Here is a 22,721-nt window from a genome sequence, read left to right on the forward strand (position 1 = left end):
TGGAAAGTCTATAAAGTGGGACTGTAACCTTGTTATGGACTTCCTCAAATGCTGTGCATGTGCAGATATTTCACAGAAGCTGCTGTCCTATTCCTAAAAGGCCCTTTGGCTTGCTCACTGGGTCAAAGCTGTGGCACCTGCTCATTTGCATGTCACTCCTTTTCCCATTATTGCCATTATTGGTGGTGGTTTGCTACTGTCAGCTTCTGGAAGCTGTCATTCTATGCTCTTTACCAAATGAAAGACTGAGGAATCCTCCAAAGGAGTTTTTAGAGAGAGTCCAGGTTTGATGGGTAAGTATTGTCAGGCTTAGCAAATAAAAACATTGGAAGCCCAATTAAATTTGAAAATATTTTGTATAAATATGTCCCCTGCAATATTTGGGATATACTACACCAAAAAAACTTTTGTTGCTTATCTGAAAATCAAATCTAACTGGTATCATTTTTTTCGTGGGGCATTCCTAGGTGAGGGAGTGACATCTGGGATGCTGTGCTCTTTGCATTGAATTTTGGCTTACTCTCTTAGTGGATGTGGTAAAACATGGCTCTGTTCCATATCACCAGGTATTCAGTTTCCACTTGACTCAACTTAGGTGCTTCCAACAGTGAGACTTGTTTGCTGGTGGGTGTATTATTATATCATCTCGTTTACAAAATGCATACTAGAAATTAGCTTCCTACAGTGGAAATTCTAAACAACTTTAGGGATTTGAGGTATGACCCATTTCTGTATAATATATGTAAACACAGAAAATCCCTTCTCCCTGATTTGGTTATCTGGTTTCAGAGTCTATATATTAAAGTTTTGATATGTTCCAATCTCTCTTCAAGCACGAAAGTCAGGTCTGATCTACTTTGTTCTGCAAAGTCAGAGCATCTTAGTGTCCTCACGGAGTGAATATCCCATGTCATCCCTCATTCCTGCATGTTACTGCACCTCTTCTAGAATTTATTCTGAGGGGCTTTGTAGGGAGAGGGTCTTACTTCCAGAGAAAACATGGTCTATTATGCTACAGTGATCATTATTATAAAAGTTTCTTTATAGAGAGCTGAAAACCAATTTCCTGTTTCTTTTACTCAGTTGTCCTTGTTTTGCCTTCTAGAACTTTCAAACATTTGTTTTTTTTACTGAGAACCCACAAAAGAATGTGTATTACATTTGAACCTACACATACAAATATAAATGTAACTAAACAAGTTTCATGGTAGCAATTACCATGCTCTGCATTTGGAATTTCCCCTTATATTTTATATCTTTTATTCACAACACTAGACATTTGATTTCATGACCCATGAGTTGTTAACTCTCTCTGAAAGCCACTGCAGTAGGGTGTCATGGAGCAAATATAAAATAAGCCCTTCCTCCTATCTGAAATCTCTCAAGTTATCATGCCTTAACCTTCTCTTCTCCGGGTAGGAGTGGTCTGGTTCTCATCCTCTCCTACCCTTCTCAATGTCTTAAGTACCTTCTAGGTAAGGAATATTTCACTTAAAATCAAGCCTGAAAAATAAACACATGACCTCACATCCAACCTGACCTGATACTTGGTCTATGTTGATATCAGTCAGATAATTGATTCCTAATTAATTCTTTATTAACTTACATTTTGCCTTTTAAAGTATCTTGAATTTTTTTAATTTGTGAAGGTAGTGGGGTGATGAACTCCAATCAACTTGTTCATCACTCACATTTCTTGCACCTATCCCAAACTCAATAGAGGTAAACCAAAGAAACTGCGTCTAGCCCATCAATAATTAAAACTCCTACAAAATGGCAACGTTTAATAAGAAAGTGTTTAACAGGTTAATAGCAACAGCTAATAGTTGTGGAGCACGTGCTGTGTGCTAAGCATTATACTAAGAGCTTTACACATGACTGACTAACTGATGAAGGCAGATATGACTATTATTTATGAAAAGAGAAAAAACTGAGCTTTAGAAAAGTAATTCAGAGAATATCAGGTAACTAGTAAGTGGCAGAGGGGTGTTGATCATAGGTCCATCTGTTTGTTAAGTCTGTATGTTTTTAAATATTTAACTGCTTGCCAGAGTGAGGAAATCACCTCTGGTGGTTTAAAGACAGAGTGTATATTTGTATACAATCTTGTTTATGTAGAGGGCTCCACAGATCTCACTTCCTCTCAGGAGAAAAGAGAAGAACTTGTAGCAAGTTCAGGTCCCACGAAAACCTCTAGCACTCTAGCCCATCACTCACCACATTGAGGTCTGACTTCAGAGTGCTGAGTGGTAGGCAGTAAGGGACAGATGAGCTGGGAAGCAACATAAAATAGTGGCTAAGAACCAGAGCTCACACTAACAAGCTAGAATCCTGGTTCTGTTGCTTGTTATCCATGTTATCTCAGCAACCCATACAACCTCACTTAGCCTCCTTTCCTCGGTTGTAAAACATGGGCAATGATACCTCTTTTCTGAGTGTTATATGCTGATGAAATCAGATAATGTATGAATCCACAGGCGCAGAAAGGGCACTCCATGCATGCTAGCTCAAGACAGAAAACTGGGTCTTGATCATTTTGCTCCTACAATATTTCTTGACTGTTTCTTCATTTAGGATAGGATTCTGGTGCACAGAAATGTGGATTCCTGTATGTCCTACCTAGTCATTCTCAAATGTGGTCTATGGACAAGCAGCACCAGCATCACCTGGGAGTGAAAATTATTGGGCTCCACCCACACCTAATGAGTCATAAACTTGCGGGTGGGACCCAACAATCTCTAACAGGTTCTTCAGATGATTCCAATGCTGCTGAAGGTTAAGGACCACTGCCTTGATGGCATGAAGGATCCTGGGTCTTCCCCTGTTTTCAGCAGGATTCCCTGGAAGCCTCTGGAGAGAGGACATCTTTTGGGTAGACATTGTGGCAAAAGACATAGAGTGTGCAGCTTACTTGCAGGTTGTTTCTATTTAATCATTTTATATTACTTATTCTAGATTGGCCATTATTTCCTTCCTTTATTCCTTCCTTCCTTTTTGCTGTGCTGGGGATTGAACCCAGGGCCTCATGCATGCAAAGCAAGCACTCCTTCTCTAGGCTACGTCCCCAGCTGTCATTTTCTGATGTTCCTATTCTCTCTGATGATTTGGATCCTATATTTTACATGCCTTGCCTCATAAAGGTTAAATAAAAAGGGACCATTTCTAGACAGCCTGGTAAAGGAGACTGTTAGTAGTCTTTTTTTTTTTTTTTTAAAGAGAGAGTGAGAGAGGAGAGAGAGAGAGAATTTTTTTTAATATTTATTTTTTTTTAGTTCTCGGCAGACACAACATCTTTGTTGGTATGTGGTGCTGAGGATCGAACCCGGGCCTCACGCATGCCAGGCGAGCGCGCTACCACTTGAGCCACATCCCCAGCCCCTGTTAGTAGTCTTAAGGCACTCTTCCCGGGCCATACCTGGATGCTCAGTACAGGACAACTGCAAGAACTGTACTTCTTTGCCTTCTTTAAATTCTTCACATTCTCTGCCTCCAGATCTCTGCACATGCTGTATTGTTCTGGCTGTTATACTCTCTCTGCTTCTTCATGTCCTGTCCTGTAGGTATCTATTTAAATCTTACATCCTGGAGAAATTTCTTCTTATTCCCTCTAAGCAGTCACCCTTCTCCATTTACAGCTTCTCCTTTTCTTCATCACACTTAGCCCTTAGATTTGTTATTGTAGATTCGTTTGTGTGCATTTAGTAAGTCAGAGCCCATAAAAGAATTTTCAAATATCTAGCAGAATAACTGGCTTATCAATGAAGTCAATAATAGTTTTTTGAATGAATGATACAGTGAATAGATGAATGAATGAATGATCCATCATAGTTCTAAAAAAGCTTTGCCTTCTTTCAAACTCTACAGTCCTTTTAGTTATTCTGTTTATGACTTTTCCAGAAATAACTTTTCCCTGCTATTTCTAATTATTCCTCTCTCTACTGTGAATTTTTCTAAAAACAATTTCCCTTAGCATGATACTAGTTCTATTACAGATGCACTATAAATACTCTCTGATTTCTAGATTATAGAATACTAACATGTGGATTTTAACTTTCCTTTCTGCTCTGAGTTTATGTTGTAAAATATTTATTTTCTCCTAAATTGAATCATTCCCAGTGACTGGAGCCATTAGGAAAGGTGGGAGTTTCTCCACTCACCTGTCTCTGGTTTTACAGTGTAAGACCTACTGGTCTGTAGTGCATCTTTGCAGGGAAGAGCTGGAATTACTGCAGAGGTTGTGAGGGGCTGTTCTTTCTAACTCCAAACTGGAGACATTTTCAGAATAAAACATCCAAGCATTCTGTTCAAAATGGTGATTATGATCCTTTGAAATCTCTCAGTGTGAACATTCTGATCTAAATTCTCTCCCTTTATTGTGAAAATCTTCGTTTTTTAATAGCAGCTTTGCATTGCTGTTGTGTTAGAAACTCAGTATGCTTCCCATTTTAGAAACAAAACATGTGTCTACATCATCACTGGAAATAAAAGGCTAAAACATGATTAGGTTTTTGCTCATGAAAAGAGAACAAGGGAGCAATTACCATAACATCACATATTGTAGGGTGAACAAAACTGAGGCTGTTTCCTGTTAGTATGCAATTGGCTTCACCCAATAAGTCAATGGGATGATCAATATGGTTAGTTCCTTGGGAGTCTCCCCATCCCACACACTGGGTATCATCAATTAATCCCCAACTCAGTGGTTCTCAGCCAGAGGCAATTTAGTCCCCTATGGGACATCTGACAATGTCTGGAGACTTTCTGTTTTCATAACTGGGTTTGAAAGATAGATGGTTTCTATCTGCATTTAGTGTGTAGAAGTTATCTCATAATGCACAGGGCAGTTCCTCACACACACAAAAAAATCATCAGCCCCAATGTCAGTAGGTGCCTAAAACTGAGAACACCTGAATTAACCAATCAATCAAAAAATATTAAGCTTTCACTACTCCAAGCAATAGTAAAAATAGCAAATAATCAGAATAATTATCCTTTATGTAATATAAGAGATATAAATATATAATATTTACTATATACCAGGTTATTAATATTCACGGTTACTCTGTCTCATTCAGGATCTGATCTCAGGTTTGTTTGAGGCATTGTCTTTACCTCTCCTTACCTGTTTGGTGTAAGTGCATTTTCTCTGGATATGATCATATCTGTTCTCTGTCTCTTGATTTTTATATAGATCAGATTATGTGTTTAGTTCATATTAGGTAATTAGCACATAGGAAAAGCAGTGAGTCAAGAAGAGACCAGTGTGTCACTATGACTGTGAAACTAAAAGCATCCAGACAGGCCAGACTCAGATTAGTAACTTAACAAAGGAGCCAAGCTCCCTGAATAGGGTGGTAGCACACAGCCTGGCCCTTAGTAGATACTTAATAAATAACTCCTTGGGAAAGCTTTCTTCATAATTATACAGAGTTCTTGGGTAAATAGAGCAGAGTTTTCAAATGATCCAGTCTGTTATATAACATTTAATTGTCCCTAAGAGTGTTTTCCTCATTCATAGGCACCTGATATTTCTGTAGCTACAGAGCTATCTCTTGTGTGTCTTCCCTCTTGCTCACCACATCTTCTTCTTCTTTTGTCCCCTTTTAGTCAGTGTGGCCCTTTGGTCTTCCCTTTCTTCCCAGGGATGCACACCCAGTACCTCTGCCTTGGCACTCCTAGTGTTCCCTGAATTATGCCTCTGTCAACAGTATATGTATATAAGATGCACGCAAGGCCTGTGTTAGAATCTCTAGAGGAGGCATGTGCTATGGAAAAAAGCTTATTCAAGAACATAATTTTATATTTGGAAACAAGCAGGGATGAAAAAACACCCCAACTATTGTCTTTGTAAAACAGAGAACTGAAAAAAAATTTTTTTTCTGCCTGGTGATAATACAATAGTGCTCCCTTATCGAAGGAAGATACATTCCAAATGTCTGAACCTTATATATACTATGTTTATTCCTATACATACACACATATGATAAAGTTTAATTTATAAATTAGGCAAGTAAGAGATAAACAATAATAAGCAATATAAAATAGGAGTTATACTATTTTATAACTCTAATCACAGTTATGTGAAGTGGTTCTCCATCTCAAAACCTTTTATACTACATGGATGGGTAATGTATACAGGGAGGATACACTGTACAAAGAGATGCATCATAACCCAGGAGGAACAAAGCAGGGCTGTTAGAGATTTTATTTATATTACTAAGAAGGGTATACAATTTAAATCCTATGAATTTTTTATTTCTATAGTTTTCCACATAATATTTTTGGACCACAGTTAAAATTTTCCACTTAATATTTTTGGACTATAGTTGACCAAGTTTACTGAAACCACAGAAAGGGAAACTACAGATGAAGGGGGACTGCTATATAGGAGTTACCTAAACCAGTATCAATGTGACCATTTTATGTTTAGAAAAGAAGAGATTAAAAGAAAGTATTCAGAAGCACACTGCAATGTGTGATTTCCTTTCTTGTGTCCACATTTTTTTGTTAGAAACAGCCTTCCCTCAGCACTTGGATTTCTTGGAACCTGCCCTTCTTCCTCTGTGCAAAATCACTCACACCTCTATGCTCCCAAGATGCTTTGGTTTTGGACTCCAGTCTGTCAACCGTGATTCTTTACCTTTAGCTATTAGCTCTGAAGTAGTAAATGCTTCTGAAAGAGAATTGCAAGAGCACCACGACCCCAGTGATCCAGTGGGAAACTCCAGTGTGCTAGGAATTACTGAGCAGGCTCCAGGACCAGGACTCTACTGTTCAACATTCTGGAACTTGGAGGTAGCACATGAGAAATTCAAATTTTGATACGTGTTGTTTAAAAATTACACTTTGGAAAGCACTACAGAATTTGGACTTTTAAACATCCTTCTTCTAGAAGCAAAACAAGCATTTTGATCAAGGTAGCCCGATTGCATTCACTTATTGGTTTGTTCCTTCAATGGTCACTAATTGTGATCTACTAACCATCATGACTTGTCCTATGTGAGGCTGTGCAGTAGCCCTTCCTTTGTGGTCATGTTCATCCACTCTTCTTTTGCTATTAGTCTTCTCCCTTCTAGCAAGCTTGGGCCAAGTTTTTTTTTTTTTTTAATTGGGGGTTGAACCCAAGGGTATTTCTATCTCTAAGCCACACCCCTAGCCCTTTTTATTTTTATTTTTTATTTTGAGATCAGTCTCCCTAAGTTACTTAGGAGTTCACTAAATTGATGAGGTTGGCCCTGAACTTTTGATCCTCCTCCCTCAGCCTCCTGAGCCACTGGGATTATAGGTGTTCACCACTGTACCTGGCCATGTCCAGTTCTTAAGTTTCATCCAGTCAAATAATTAGCAAGGAATTATTATTAGTATTATTATTATTATTATTACTTTGTGTGTGGAAGTACTAGAAATTGAACCTAGGGTGGTGTGTGTGTGTGTGTGTGTGTGTGTGTGTGTGTGTGTGGTGGTGGTGGTGGTGGTGGTGGTGTCCTCTATTACTGAGCTACACCTCCAGCCTTTTTTATTTTTAAATCTTGAGACAGAGTATTGCAAAGTTGCTCAGACTGACCTTGTGAATTTATGGTCATTCTGCTACAATCTCCTGAATAGCTAGAATTATAGGTATGTGCAACCTCATCTGGTTTAATAAAAATTTTAAATGTAAAGTTGTGCTGCAATTGTGTACAATGAATCAAAATGCATTCTGCTGTCATATATACCTAATTAAAATAAATAAATTAATTTTAAAAATTTTTAAAAAGATTTTTAGTGTTGTAATGTAAAAGCTATGAAAAGTGGGAGGGGAGCTGGGCACAGTGGCACATGCCTATAATCCCAGTGATTCAGGAGGTTGAGACAAGAGGATAGCGAGTTCAAAGCAAGCCTCAGCAAAAGCAAGGCAACTAAGCAACTCAGTGAAATCCTGTCTCTAAAAATAAAATACAAAATAGGGCTGGGGATGAGGCTCAGTGAGTTCAATCCCCAGTACCTAAATAAATAAATAAATAAATAAATAAATAAAAGAAAGGCATTCTGTCCATCTACAACTACCAAAAAAATAATAATAAAATAAAAATAAATAAAAAAGTGGGAGGGGAAGGAGATTCACATTTTAATAGGGCATTTAAGTCCTTGTATTTCAAAAAACTGGAGGACAAGGGAAGGGTTTCTAACTTTTTTACTGAATCCAGAATGTGCCCTGCACTTTGATATGTATTACTCCTTTTAATTCTCACAATTAAAGCCTAGGAAGAAAGTACCAGGATAATGGTACTTACCTCCTAGGCTTTTTTTTTTTTTTGCAGGGAAGAAATCTGAGATTCATGTTAAGTTACTGTCTGTGTCTGGAAACCACTGGAACATGGACTAGAACTCTAAGGCCTTGCTCATTGTCCTCTACCCATATGCCTGATACCTTGCTCTTCTTCCTGCTTCTGTGCTTATGGGGAACATCCAGGTGCCTGTGCTGTTTGGAGTTAAAGGCCGCTTTCTGGGCTGTCTCAAAGAGAGCTCAAATTAGCCAATCACCTTCTTGACTTCCCTAGGAGTTAGTAAATGCCAATTTGGGTAACTTTAGAAAAGACGCTGACCTTTAGAGAGTGTTTAGATTTAAAAAAAAAAAAAAAGAAAGAAAGAAAAAAGAAAAATGGAATCTGAAACCAAATATACTATTGGAAAATGCTGATATTGGTAACATCTTAATCAAATCTCTAGTCTTTAATTCAAACCTCAGTTCCTGAGTAATAGATTCAGGTGTATTTGATGTAAAGTTATTCATTTTCTGTGTCTGATATAGAGATTATTAACAGTTGAGGAAATATTAAGGTACTGGAGGGGGACAACGGCACAGGCAGTTTTCTGCCTGTGCTGCCATTCCTTTGATGACTTGGAATCAATTTGAGGAGAGTAGGATCAATTAATTTGGTCAAAGACTCATGAGCCTTCAAAGCTGTGCCTAGCATGTCTTCTGAAGATCTAGGAATACCTAGCATCCGTTAGAGGGACCAACTTCTTTTTAAAAAAAATTTTATTTGTTCTTTTTTAGTTATACGTGACAGTACAATGTCTTTTGACATATCATACATACATGGAGTATAACTTCCCATTTTGTGGTTGTACATGATGTGGAGTTACACTGGTTGTGTATTCATATGTGAGCATAGGAAAGTTATGTCCAATTCATTCTACTGTCTTTTAAGAGGGACCAACTTTTTGACACCACCTCTGGCTTTTATGCCTTTAAATTTCCCCAGCTTTTTTTCTTTTCTAGCCTCTTCTTTCCCCATTTTTCAGTTGTGGGCACTTTCCAAGTAAACTGATCTTCAGAACTGTATCTCTCTTTTTCTTTATACATCTGTCCTTGATGTCTTACCTAAAGTTGCCTACAGTAAGTAACTCAACATCTTTCTCAAACCAGTTCCTCCTAACTCAGCTTTTTCATCATTTAAGACGCTTTCTTCTAAGAGTGGTTTGTTTTTTCCTATGATTCAGGTTTAAACTCTGTTAACTTGATTTTCTTGTTTTGTTCCCCATGATGTTCATCTAATCATGAAAAGAGTAAAATCTTGCTTCAAAGACTTTTTTCAGATGTGCCATCATGGGAATCACTCGTTATCTTCAAAGATATGGTATCTTTTTCCTTCTGTCTCCTTTCCCCTAACAGGGCATTGTTTTCTGTAACTATCCCAGATCCTTTCCTTATCTCACTGGGCCTTTGGAAAGTTCACTGAAATAATATGAGCAAAGATATACTGAGTACTACATATGCATTGTTTTAAGCATTTGGCATTAGTTACTTTATTCAATACTTACAACTACCCTGTGAAACTTGGTGCTATTTTCATTACCTTGAAAAGGAGAATACTGAAGTTTAGAGAAGTTAGGTGATTAGCCCAAGGTCACACAGATAAGGAGGGGCTCAGCCCCAGACTATTTTGTTCTAGAGTTCTAGATGCTAAATTCTTTGGCCTCCCAGATTACAGAATGGTGACTCATACTTCATTTTAAAATATGTAAATTAGCCTTCTTCTTTCTCTATTTTTCTATTCATCTCTTTGTCTCCAATCTATACTGAAATGATATAAATTCAAGGTGAATTGATAAATCTTTTTTTTTTTTTTTGGTACTGGCGATTGAACCCAGGGGTCTTAACCACTGAACCAAATCTCCAACCCTTTTAAAAAATATTAGAGACAAGGTCTCACAAGGCTTTGAACTTGCGATCCTCCTGCCTCAGCCTCCCAAGCAGCTGAGATTACAGGCGTGTGCCCCTGTGCCCTAGGAATCTTGTTTGCTCACTGCCTGTAGCATATAGTCTTAACTCTTAAATTGTACTTAGGGTTTACAGTGTGTGATGGAAAACACACTGAGGTAGAAGTCTGATCTACTTCTGGCTTTGCTGCTGAATTTGTTCTGTCACATCCAACAAGTCAATTCAACAGTCAGGTCCGTAATTTCTCTTCAGCCTAGTGAAAGTTTTGGTTGATAATTTCTTTATTCTTCCAGTTCTACATTTTTATGATTTTTGTTATTCTGTTTTCTCTCCCTTTCTAGTAAAAACTCTTCTTTCTATATATACTTTCTTCCCAAGTATTCAGCTCTGTCTAAGCTCAGCCTCCTCTTGCCTAGTGGTGCCTTCTCCTCTTCCTGCTACATCCAAACTATTTGCCTCATTTCTCCTGCAGAAAGCTAGTCCTTTTCACCTTTCCCAAGCATCTCTAGTCTCCAATCTCCTGCATTGTTGCTTTCCCCCTTTCTCTTCTTTGTCTTATTAAGTAGACAACACATATTTGAAGGGCTTTTTAGCTGCTCTGTTTCTTTTGTGTGCTATTAGTGCTAGGGTAGGAGACTTTAAATGGGTAGGTATTTGAAAAATAATTGTTTAATGAGTGCCATTTGGACTGTATCTCTACAGCAGAGGATATGAATCAGATGGGCCATCATGGGAATTAGAAGAATAGACTGCTGTCAGGACTCACAACCCCACCAGACAGAATTGACTGGAGGGTGTCACAATCCAGGCAGGAGTCCTTGAAGGCCTGTCAAGGACAAAAGAGAGGGGAGAAGGGCAAGGCTCTTACTAACCTGGTGGGCAGCAATTGTATTCTGTTACTTGATCTCTCTCCTCTGAGCAGCAGAGCTGCCCAGAAGCCAGGCATTATTGCTAGGGGGCAGGAGGGGCACCCCAGATCAGGGCAGAGAGTATAATAGGGTAAGGGCCAAGTGTTGCTTAGTACAGCCTGATTTAAGAGATGAGGCATTATCAGAAACACTTTGCCAGAGTCATTTGCATTCTTTGCCGCTATTTCGGGCAGATAATGGCCCAGAGTTTGTGGCCATAGAATTGTTCAGTGCTAGGATACATTTAGTATCTAGGACTGTAAGTTCTGTTTTGACTCTTCTAGTCCTCACATGGAGCATCTAATAGCAGCCTGTTGCCCAGTACCAGTGGGTAACAGAATCCCTGGGGCCTGGGAATTGCTGAGAAATGTGCGGTCACTGTCCACCTGTAAATTCCACTTAAGGGAAAAAACCCATCCTAAGCAGAACCTAACCTGGACTTTGGGAGCAGATCCGGAAACAGAATTCTGCTGGGAATGGCCTAGGGGGAAGGAAGACAAAATCGAAAGAAGAACTGGCATTAATTAAAACGCCGCAGGGGACAAAACAAGGGAGAACAGTGGCCCTCCAAAATCTCAGGGAGACACGTCAGCTTGAGCTCAGGGCAATTTCAGCCTGGCAATCTCGCGGTCCCGGGAGGGGTGGCGGGTGGCTGAAGACGGGCTCTAGGGCCCAGCGGCCCGGTGCTGGGGCGGGGGTGGAGTGTAGGGTTACAGTGACGAGTCCGGGCGACCCTCCCTGGCCAGCGCGCGAGGAGCGCGGAGCGCGGGCGGCGGCGGGAGCGCGCGGGACGCTCTAGGTCCTAGCTGCGGTTGTCCGGTTTGGGACTGGAGGTGAAGCCCTGGCATTTCCCCCCTTCCTGTGTGAATGGGGCTGATTGTCAGGCACCACTTCCCGGCGCTGCCCGACGCCATGCCCAGAGAGCTGCCTGGCAGCCGTCTTCCCCCGCTGCGGGACTGAACTAGCCATGATCGCCTCATGTGGAGGGCAAAGTTGCGCCGGGGAACTTGTGAGCCTGCGGTGAAAGGTAACCGGCCTCCGCTGCGGGTGTGGGGAGGGCATCCCCGAGTCTCCCACGTGAAGGACCAGCTGCTCTGGGCAGCAGAGACGGCGGGGGGGGGGGTGGTCCTCCTGGAGGCCGGGGACAGAGTCCCTTCCAGATGTTGCAGCTTGAGCAGCCGATTCGGCGTTGGGGGCCCGGTGGTGTCCACCCAGGGACCCAGAAAGAAAAGGAAAAAAAAAAAAAAAAAAGAACAGAACCCGGTTCCCGTGCCACCCTCCAGATCCCTGGTGCCCACGGGCGGGATCTCAGCGCCGCGCCGCCCCGCGGGACACTGGGAACTTGCCTTCCCCAGCTCGGCCGGGTGGGCCCTAGGGTGCGGGCGCGCCTCCGACGCGGGGGTGGCTTTTCCGGAGGGGCGCTGCCATATGGCTAGCCTCTCCTAGACGCACCCGCGAGGGTTCTCCGGCCGCCGAGGGAGGGGGCGGAAGGACTGTCGGGTGGCTTCTTCCCTCCGCGATAGACAAAGGCTCGCCCTGGCCGGCCCGACGGGCTCGGGCGCTCGGGCGCTCGGAGTGGACCCTTCCTGCCAGCACGTAGGACTCGGCTCTGGCGAGTCGGGTGGCGAAGAGCTAGCGCTGCGACCCCGAGGCTCAGATCGCGATAGCCACTGCTCCTTTGTTCTCCCCAGACAAGTTTCTTTGACAAACTGGGAGTTAGATCTAGCTTTCTTTGGTCTGTTAGTGCTGCCTTTAAAAGAATCGGGTTTCAAGAGGGTGAAAAATTAAACTTTCCAAGTGGAACCGTTTTTCTTTGGAATGTGACATTTGTGGCAGGAGGGAGCTTGGCACGTCGGCCCCTGACACCCCAGCGGAGCGGGGGCCCTGCGCTGGGGCCGGGGCAGCCAGGCTGGAGGGACCGAGGAGCCTTGGCGCGCACCTCACGGGCCTCTGCCTGGACTGAACTCTCGACGCGCTTTCCAAGTTTCCCTCTCGGAACCCCAGGCCTTGAATCCAGGGTCTCTCCCGCAGCTCCCCAGCCTCGCCTCGATTCGCTCTACTCCTCGTACTCGTTCTTGTTTGATGACTGCTAACGTGTACCCCTTCCAGTTTTGTTTGAAGGTTTTTTGCCATTTTGTCTTCGAAGTGAGTTTACTGTCTGCACATAGCAAATACTCTTTAGCCGAGCTAGTGAGGGCTGCAGCAGACAGGGTCCCTGATCATGTAGGCCTTCTGAAGCGTTGAGATTTGGGTACAACAGCTTGTCCCCTTGGTCCCTCTGTTCTCTTACTCTGTGGAGATATGATTGCCCCACACCCCCTCCCCCGCCCCACCCCCTCCCCCCCAGGCATGTCTAGAGAATAGAGTTTTAAACTGCTTATGAAAGTCCTTAGAGGTGGTGAGAGTAGGGGGTCATGAGAGCCATTTGTGACCCCGAAAATATCTTTTGACTACTTCAAACCTGTGTTAACCTGTTCACCATAAGTGAATTAAACCAGAATAGAGGGATATTAATAGCTACAATTCCAGAAAAAATTCCTTCCTTTTCCGGGAGCGAAAAGTCAGGGCTTGAAATATTGAACAATCATGGCTCCCTGCTTCCAAAACCGGGCTTTGGGTCCCTGCCAAAGAGGCTAATATTTCCCCTGGCTGCCTAACACTTCTGGACTAGGGCAGCTGCGGACGTCAGACCCAGATTCATAGTCAGGGATCTCTGGATTGCAAGTTCTTGAAGAATCTAGAGGAACGAAAAATTTACTTCTTAGAACTGTACTGTGAGCATTATCTATGTAGTATGAACATTCTTTATGAGAACAGTGTGGGAATAATACTTAAATACATTTTGAGTTGTTTTGAAAAATAAAGGGGCAGAAAGTACTGATTTGGGCAGAATGAAAAAGGCTAGAATGTGGAGAGGTGGAAGCTCTTCTCCACCTGGTGGGGGGGCCTGGAGGGGAGCAAGGAAGGGAGAAGATGTTTAGTTCTTGGACAGCCATATTTTTGCCTTTGTATAAGTCTTTTCTTTTTTTTAAAAAATAAATTATAAACTTCCAGGTGGACAGGAGGAGAGAAGGTGCTGCCCCTGTAACTGCCCTCTCTCTTCTCTTTCTTTTTAAAATTCACACAAGTCTGGGTCTTTTCGGTTCTGTGCAGATGGTGGAGAATGAAGAATATTAATGCAGTGAAGGGCATGTAGAGATCAAAGCACTGAAAAATACATCTTTTCATGGAAGCTAATGGAGGACTTTCAATTTAAATGAGATTTTAAAGTGCTGTCATGAAGAAAAGCACATGAATGCAGAAATGTGAATGATTTTTATGGGAAGGCACTCTGCTGATTAGACTTGAGAGTGTCTGCTCTTGGCCAGTTAGGCTGGGGCTTCCATGTAGAAAGCTCTGCTTTTTCTTATGTGCACCCCTGTGGAGATTGTGGACTCAGGGCCTGGGGGAACCATGGCCAATGGAAATTAGTCAACTTCTGTCTGCTGAGAGTTCTGTTGAGAGTTCTGTTGCAAAGTACAGCCTCTAGGTACTGTGCTGCCTATTTCTTCAGTCATTTGTGAAAATGCTTTGAAACTGACAAAAGTCTGTAATGTAAGACTTCAAACAAATAATAACATAAAACAAGAGAAATGTTAGTGAACATTGTAAAAGTTTGATTTTTCAGGCCAGTAAGATAAACTTTATAAGACCTGTTAGTAGTTCTTATATGTAAAATTCTCCCACATTAACACTTTTTTTTTTCCTTATTTTGGTGGCTGTCTGCATTTTAAATGCACATGGAAACTTGGGTCAGGAAAGTCTGCAGTGTTTTCAATAATTATTCTCCTAGTTTTTTTCATTCGTTTTGGAGGTTTTTTAATGATACAAAATTCAGTAGGTAATAGAATCCTTGAAAAGCAAGGGGTAGTATGGAGGTCAAGCAAGAGGACATATTTGATTACAAGGTTTATTGGAAATTGTCTGAGATTGTTGAGGTTTGTTTGTTTGCCTAGTGAGTTTTTGGTTTTAATTTTGTTGGCTTGACTTTGGTTTGTCTTTGGAGGAGAGGCACAATGTAAATCTTGGCCATTGTGGGTAGGACAGTATGCTACTTTTGCTGGAAGGAAGTCACTTCTTCTCCTGGGCTTATGTGCTGGGGGCCTTCTCCTGTCACTTGTGAGGCTCTTTTTTCTGTCTTGTGACCAGGTCTTGTGGAAACTGAGAGTGCCTTCATTTTAGGCACTTGAGGCAGAACTCCTGGGTTCCCTAGAGGGTTCTCACACCAGGCATTTTTTTTTCTTTCCATTTTTGGAGGGAGCAGGAAAGTAACTCTAAAGTGTTAGGAAATGTATCCCTGTTAAAACTCTGGAGAATTGGGTTTAATTTTTTAAAAACAATTATTGTTCTACTGTGTATGTTGAAACCGCTGTTTGAAACCTAACTGTCCAATATTGCAACTGTATCCTACTTATTTTTGTTTCTAGTAAAATGTTTGTATTTACTTTTTTTTTCAACTTTTCATTTTGAAATGATCAAAATTTCATAGGAAGTTGCAAAAATAGTAGAGAGGTCCTTTGTATCCTTTACCCTTTCCCCCATTGGTAACAGTTTATATAATCATAGTGCAGTAGCAGAACCAGGACATTGACATTGGTACAATCCACAGAACATACTCAGATTTCACCAGTTTTACATGAATACAATTGTATTTGTGTGTGTATGCTTTTATACATTTTTTCACATGTGTAGATTTGTGTAACTACTGCTGTGATCAAGATATAGAAGTATTTCATCACCTCCAAGATTATACTTGTTTCTTCCTACATCTCTGTCCCTGAATGATGGTAGTAACCGATAGATTGGGTCTCCATATCTGTAATTTTGTCATCTTGATACTACGAAAACAAAACCACACAGTATGTCACCTTTTGCATTTGGCTTTTCACTCTGCATAATGATCCGTCCATATTTTTGCTCAGATCTGTTGTTTTGTTCCTTTTTATTGTTCAGCAGTATTCCATGGTTTGGATGTACTGTGGTTTAACTATTCACCTATTGAAGGATATCTGTGTTGTTTCCAGTTTTTGACTATTATGCATAAAGTTTCTATGAACATTCCTATATAGGTTCTTGTGCAGATAACAGTTTTCATTTCTCTGAAATAAGAGACCAGGAGTACGATAGCTGGATGATGTGGTAAGTATATGTTTGGTTTTTAAAGAAATTGCTAAATTGTTTTCCAGAGTGGCTGTATCAAGTATCATTTTTACCAGCAATGTATGAGATCTGATTTCTCTGCATCCTTGCCAGCATTTGGTGTTGTCATTGGTATTTTTTTTTTTTTGGTTGCATTAGGGGTTCTAATTGGTATTTAGTCTTTTTGTGGTTTTGATTCATATTTCCCTAATGGCTTCATGATGCTACACATCTTTTCATGTGCTTATTTGTTATCTGTTTATCCTCTTTGGTAAAATCTCTATTCGTGTCTTTTGCCTCTTTTCTGACAGTATTATTTATTTTGTTGTTGAGCTTTGAGAGTTCTTATATAATCTAGATATAAGTCGTTTGCTAGGTATGTGGCTTGCATATATATTTTCCTCAGTATGTGGCTTGTTTATTCATTTTCTTTCTGGAAACTTTTGCAGAACAAAAGTTTTTAATTTTGATGAAGTCCAATTTACTGATTTTTTTTCCTTTATGGTTTGTTCTTTTGGTATCATATCTAAGTACATTTTTGACTAGGCATATGGGGCCCAAATATTTTCTCTTGTGTTTTCTTCTACAAATTTTACATTTAAAATGTACCTCACATTTATCCTTCTTAAGGATTCTATGTCTTATGATCTTATAAACCACCTTCTAAAAGTGTTGACTAGGCATTTCATGCACTGGAAGAGTACACATGGACTATCAAGCAGAGCTTCTACTCTCAGGGGCTCACAGATCAGTGGGGTTGTGTGTAGACATTACTATGTACTAAGTACCATAATAGAGATGTGTGATCTTCTGTGGGACCACTGAGCAGAAAGGGCTACCTTTGGTCCAGGTGGTCAGAGAGAGCTTCCGTGGGCATGTTGCCCAAGCATGGTGGGAATAAAATTGGTTCTTGTCTTTGATCCAGGTTTTTGACATCTTTATTGGCATTTATTCTTTAGTGTGAGTTATTCTAATTCTTGAGTGTATGCTGAAGGACCTGGGGTAAATGGAGTGGTTGAGGACTTTTTAAATAGCACATGGCATGATAGCTTAAGACACAAGTGAAAAACACAATGTTCAAAACTTTGGTAACATAAAGATTAAGAATAAAATTGAATTGGTTGAGTTAGAATATATGGTAAAATGAAATAAGAGGTTGTATTTGGCATTAAGAACAGATATATTTGGTTTGTTTCCTGGACTCTGCCACCTCCTTGCTGTGTGACATCGGAGAATTTCACCTGTTGAAATTCTCATAAGTAAAATGGGTACAGTAATAGTTCTTATTCCACGGAGTTGCATGGGAGTAAAATTAAATAATGCATATATAATACTTAGCATAGTGCTGGGCACGTTGAAGGCCTTCAGTAAATGCCTACTGTGATTATTACTAAAACAGCAGGAAAGTACATTGTTTTATAGTGCTCATATATGCTTTTGCTCCGAGAAACTTGAATTCCAGTTCTCACTCTTAGGCACTTACCTTTTCGTGTCTGATCATTGTATCAGGTATCAAATATTATTTATTGAATGAGGCTGGTTGAGAGTTGATGGTATTTGTTATCCTGGGTACAATAAGTCAGAGCTGATGTCACCAGGACCTGTCCCAAACATCATAATGGGCAGCTCCCCTTCCTCACTGAGCAAGTTATTTGTATCCCAGAGGAAACCAATGGGGGTATTAGATGTAAAATACTAGGGCTGTGCTCAAACATGCGTGGGCATCAGTGTCATCTGGACAGCTTGATAAAACAGAATGCTGAGCTCTAGTCCCAGAGATTCTATTTCTAGGCCTTAGGGCCTGAGACTTTGCATTTCTAAAAAGTTTCCCAAGTGATGCTGCTGCTGGTAGTGGGACCATACTTTGAGAACCATTGTTTTAGAGATAGTCCCTTTTAAATGGACCTACACTGAGGAGCAAGTCTTGATTATCTTTAAAGACTCAAGTTTGGAATAGATTGATTGCTAAAATGATTAGTCAATATGCATCATTGTGTTCTCTCTTCTGATTGCTCTTTTGTGCCACACTCCCTCCTGACCATGGCTTTCCCTCCCTAAGTTGTCTCTCACTACCTGGAAAACATGCCATGTTTGGGTCTGTGCTACAGTAGATAAGCCATTGGTGAAGTCATTTAGCCTCTATGAAATAAAATATTTGTTAAATACTTACATTCCAAGGTTATCGAGGGGCATAAATGAGATAAGGAGCATGAAAGGGCTGCATAAGGTATAGCACTTACAGAATAGTTTTTTTTTTTTATTGTATTGTAATGCTCCGTCTCTTTGGAGTAGTGCCCTTAGACTTGGAGTCAGGCCTTCCCATTTCTCTTTTCTCACATCTCTTCTGATCGATTCTATTCTTCCTCCTTTCCCTGCCTTCTCCCACTTTTCCTCCATCCTTTTTAGAACAGGCCAGGCAAGACAAGGGAGATGTCTTGTCTTCCACGCTCAGGTTGCTTCCTCCATGTGAAATGGGGCTGTGAACATGCCCTGTGGCCAAGTGCCAGGGAGGAAGGAGGCATATTCAGCTCTTCTCAGCTCTGTTGGTGACCCCAGGTGCTGTGATCAGGAATATAACCCCCCAAAGCAGGTGCGGGTCAGCCTTTTCCTTCCTGATACTGGCTATATTGAGAAGGGCTCTGGGAGCCAAATGTTTTGTGATTGAGCCCCCTATATGGAAAGGAGAGTACATGAAATTCCCTGCTAAGTTCCTATTTCCCCAGGGATTGAACCCTGAATATATCATTTCAGTTAAATTGATTGCTCATCCTGGTGATCTGGGGAAAGTTTAAATATTCAAGGGCAGGCAAGGAGACTAGGAACATGATTTTTCGAAATTAATGGAAGCCGGAGGAGTCTATACCCTATGTACAGCATTAAATTCATTCCAGAACACATATTAAACCAACCTCGTTTCTGAAAAGAGAAATGGTCTAATGGTCCTTCATCTAGCTAGGAGAGTCAAGGATAATGCCTTCTGCAATCACAGTAAGCCTAAATTAAGACACTGGGAAAAGTAATACAAAAAGCATCACAAACCCCTTTACATAAACCATGAAGATAACCAGGGTATTAGGTTTGCTTTATAGGTTTGTTAAAGGGCATAATCTGATTTGACTTATTTGTATTGACTGACCTGGCAGATCAAAATGAGTGATAAATTGCTTGAATAGTGGAGAATAAATCCATCTTAGCTGACTTTAGATTTGACCCTTGATACATCAAGAAAGTAAGAATAGAGAGTCTAAAAAGGTCTACTCTAAATTATGGATTTTCTTAGCTCTGCGTTGAGCACATAAAATTTTCCAGAATTTTGAAGTTTTTCTTAACTTTCTCCACAATAAATTTCAGGGCTTTGGAGAAAAAAATTGAAATAAATGCAAATATACATTTTAATGACATTTATTAAGTGACTATGAACACTTTATTAATAGTTTAGGAACACAATATGGATATGTATAATTAAGTTTGCTCAAATTAACATGTTTTGTAGCTTCGAATTTAGTCTTTATTTTTATTATTTTTTTAGGCAGCATCATGAATATACAGATTGAATTTACTTTGCATATTTTCAATTTCCCTTATAGAGGAAGGTATGTGCTAAACATTAGAGAGCATGACATTTCTTGGGCTTGGAAGGACTATAAATTAGGCAAATATTTGGATACAGAAGCACTCACTGCTCAGTAAATATCTGTAGAATGAAGGACTGAATGGTGCAAGTTGATCCTGAAGTGGAGAATTTGGTGAGCATACAATACAAGGATATAGTGCACTCCTCTGATATTTGAGGGTCTGTCCTATGCCAGGGGTTGGACTAGGTATGAGTTATATGTCCTTTGCTCCTGTAAAATTAATATTCTAAAAGGAATGTAATGTAGTATGATACTAGAAAACACAATGCAAATGAATGGGGCTTATTCTGCTCTGAGAAGTTGGGGGAATGGTTCATAGCTGTCTTTCAAGTATGTCTTTGCTTTGAACCTATTAATAGGAAATGGGCTTAAATTACAGATACCATGACTTCTAGAGGCATGGAAGAGTTCTCTGCTGGGAGGGTGACTAAATACAAAGATTGGCAGGATATGGAAGGCATGGAGCAACTGAGAGATTAATAGAATTGTGGGGCTGACTCATTCTAGAAACCTCTTTAAATTTAGTAGGTACGATTTAATGTATCCTTCCTGTTTTCTGGTTGAGGTGGGCCATGGACTAGTTGTGCTGTGTTCTTTGGATACCTTTTTCTGACTTTAGTCATTATCCTTAGATCTTAATATAGTTAAGGCTCCAGAGCTGGAAACCTGTATTCACAGCATGGCTGTGGCAGTCTTTGGCCTTATTGTCATGGGCAAGTTATTTAACCTGTCTGTTAAGTAGAGTTTCTTCATATGATAAATAGGATAATAGTAATATCCAGTTCTAAAGATGATTATAAGGATTACATATTAAGAACTCAGAACAATATCTGAAACATTGACATACTGAAGGACTTATGAGTTAGCATCATGATTGCTGCAGTTACTGTTGTAATATCCTGTTGTGCTTACAGATTCTGTGGATCTGGATGTCCAGTTGGGCACAGTGAGAGGTCCTGTCTCTGTCCTACCATGCCTGGGACTTCAGGGGGAACGAGATTGAGGGTAGGGATGCCTGAGTGCTTTGGGGCTGGACTGACATGTCCAGCACCTGGGCTAGGTTGATCTGCTGACTGGAGTGCCTGTAGGTTGCCTTCCTTTGTCTTCCTCACAGATTTAGGCTTGACAGATCTTACATGGTGGCTCAGACTTCCAAGTGTGAGAATTCCAGCAAGCACGACAAGAACTGCATCATGTTTTGTGATCCATTCCTGAAAGTCACAGAGTCACTTCTGTCATTCTCTGTTGGCCCATGTCTCCTAAGCCTGCCTAAATTCAAGGGGGTAGACTATGGGCCTGTCATTGTCATGATGTATCATCCTTGGATAAAGCATTAGACGTTTAACACTAAGTAAACACCTGGAAACTGTACCGTTCTGAACATGTGAATATTCTGTCTAGCTGAAGGTAGATATTCTGCAAGCTGGATCCCCTCCCTATTCTCACCCCCTACCTTATGTTACTTTTTCTTGATGGTTTGGATCATCATTATAAACATCAATTAAGGTGATTCAGAATTCTTTTTTCAAGAATTACTGTATATCAGCTTTGAAATCCTTGACTGAGTTATCTCTTGTACAGATTTTAGAGAAAATGTTATAATGGGTTTCCTAGTCCACTGATGGGTTATGCACCTCGAAGAGAGGTCATTTTTTTTAATCATCTTGTTGGCTAAACTATTACAAGACTCACTGTTTTGTGGATAAAAATAGGCCTTAATTGTCACCAATGCCATGATTCTGAAGAAACAGCCTTTCCCCCATTTTTGGTAGTTGGGTCAGATTGCCCCACATTGCTGTGACGGCCGCAGATGCAGGGCAGGTGTGTACACCTTGACTTTCATCCTGTTACACCACAGATGATGAGAGAGAAAAGTTAAGGAACAATGATGGCAGGAGAGGAGAGCTTTCTTCTTCTTTGTAATGCTCAGGACAGAGGGCAGGTCTGTGCCCCCCACCTACCCCAGCGTCACTCTCTGAAGATGGATCCTAGGCATATGAGGGATATTCAGTTGATGGTTTCTGATCCCTTCTTCAAGCCCATCTGGCCCTTTACTTTCTCGACAAGGTGGCCAGGTAAGCTGGGGGCTTTGAAACCTGTGTGTGTATATGTGTGTGTGTGTGTGTGTGTGTGTGTGTGTGTGTGTGTGTGTGTGTGGTGCTAGGGAAGGAACCCAGGGCTTGGTGCATGCTAGGTAAGTGCTTTACTACTGAGCCATACTCCCATCCCAAGTTGGGACTCTGAAGGGCCTTTGGATAATTCCTTATATTCTCTTATTTTGGTTTTTAATAATAAGACTATAATATTAAACTTATTTTCAGAGAAATGTGTGTTTTAGGTCTTCCTTCATCTTACATTCTTGAAGAATTGAAAATGTAGTTTTAGTCTGTAGTTAGCTGAATAGTCTGACATAGCAAAACTGTAGGAACTTTCATCTCTGATCTTCCTGAACATCTTGCTACTGTTTTTTAAAGGCTTACTGGTTTGGGCATATGTGGTGGTGCACATCTATAATCCTAGTGTCTTGGGAGTCAAAGGCAGGAGGATCCCAAATTTGAAGCCAGCCTCAGCAACTTAGTGAGGGCCCTTCTCAAAAAAATAAAAATAAAAAAAAAATTAAAAAAAGGACTGGAGAATGTAGCTCAATGGTAAAGTGCCGGGACTTCAATCCATAATACCGATATTAGGAAAAAACAAAAAAAACAACAGCACATGATTTGATCATCTCTTGAAAGTGAATTTTACAGTGGTGATTCCTGTTTGACTTTTCCATTTTTACAAAATGGATCTAAA

General features: G+C 40.6%; 1 protein-coding gene across 3 annotated transcripts in view; it reads left to right on the forward strand.

Moving 5' to 3' along the window:
- Window positions 1–22,721, forward strand: part of Amotl1 (angiomotin like 1) — a 130,189-nt gene that overhangs the window by 23,962 nt on the left and 83,506 nt on the right. The window contains exon 1 of one of the 3 annotated variants that reach the window (XM_078046887.1): window positions 11,822–11,948. The exons of 1 other annotated variant lie outside the window; for it this stretch is intronic. Coding sequence is in view for 1 of the 2 variants with exons in the window: in XM_078046886.1 (XP_077903012.1) it covers window positions 12,094–12,142 (49 nt within the window). In the remaining variant the exon portion in view is untranslated. Of the gene's footprint in view, window positions 1–11,821; window positions 12,143–22,721 lie in introns of those variants that run through there. One more of the 3 variants, XM_078046886.1, reaches the window with a different exon arrangement.

The sequence above is a fragment of the Ictidomys tridecemlineatus genome, chromosome 4, assembly GCF_052094955.1.
Source record: "Ictidomys tridecemlineatus isolate mIctTri1 chromosome 4, mIctTri1.hap1, whole genome shotgun sequence".
Taxonomy (NCBI): Eukaryota; Metazoa; Chordata; class Mammalia; order Rodentia; family Sciuridae; genus Ictidomys; species Ictidomys tridecemlineatus.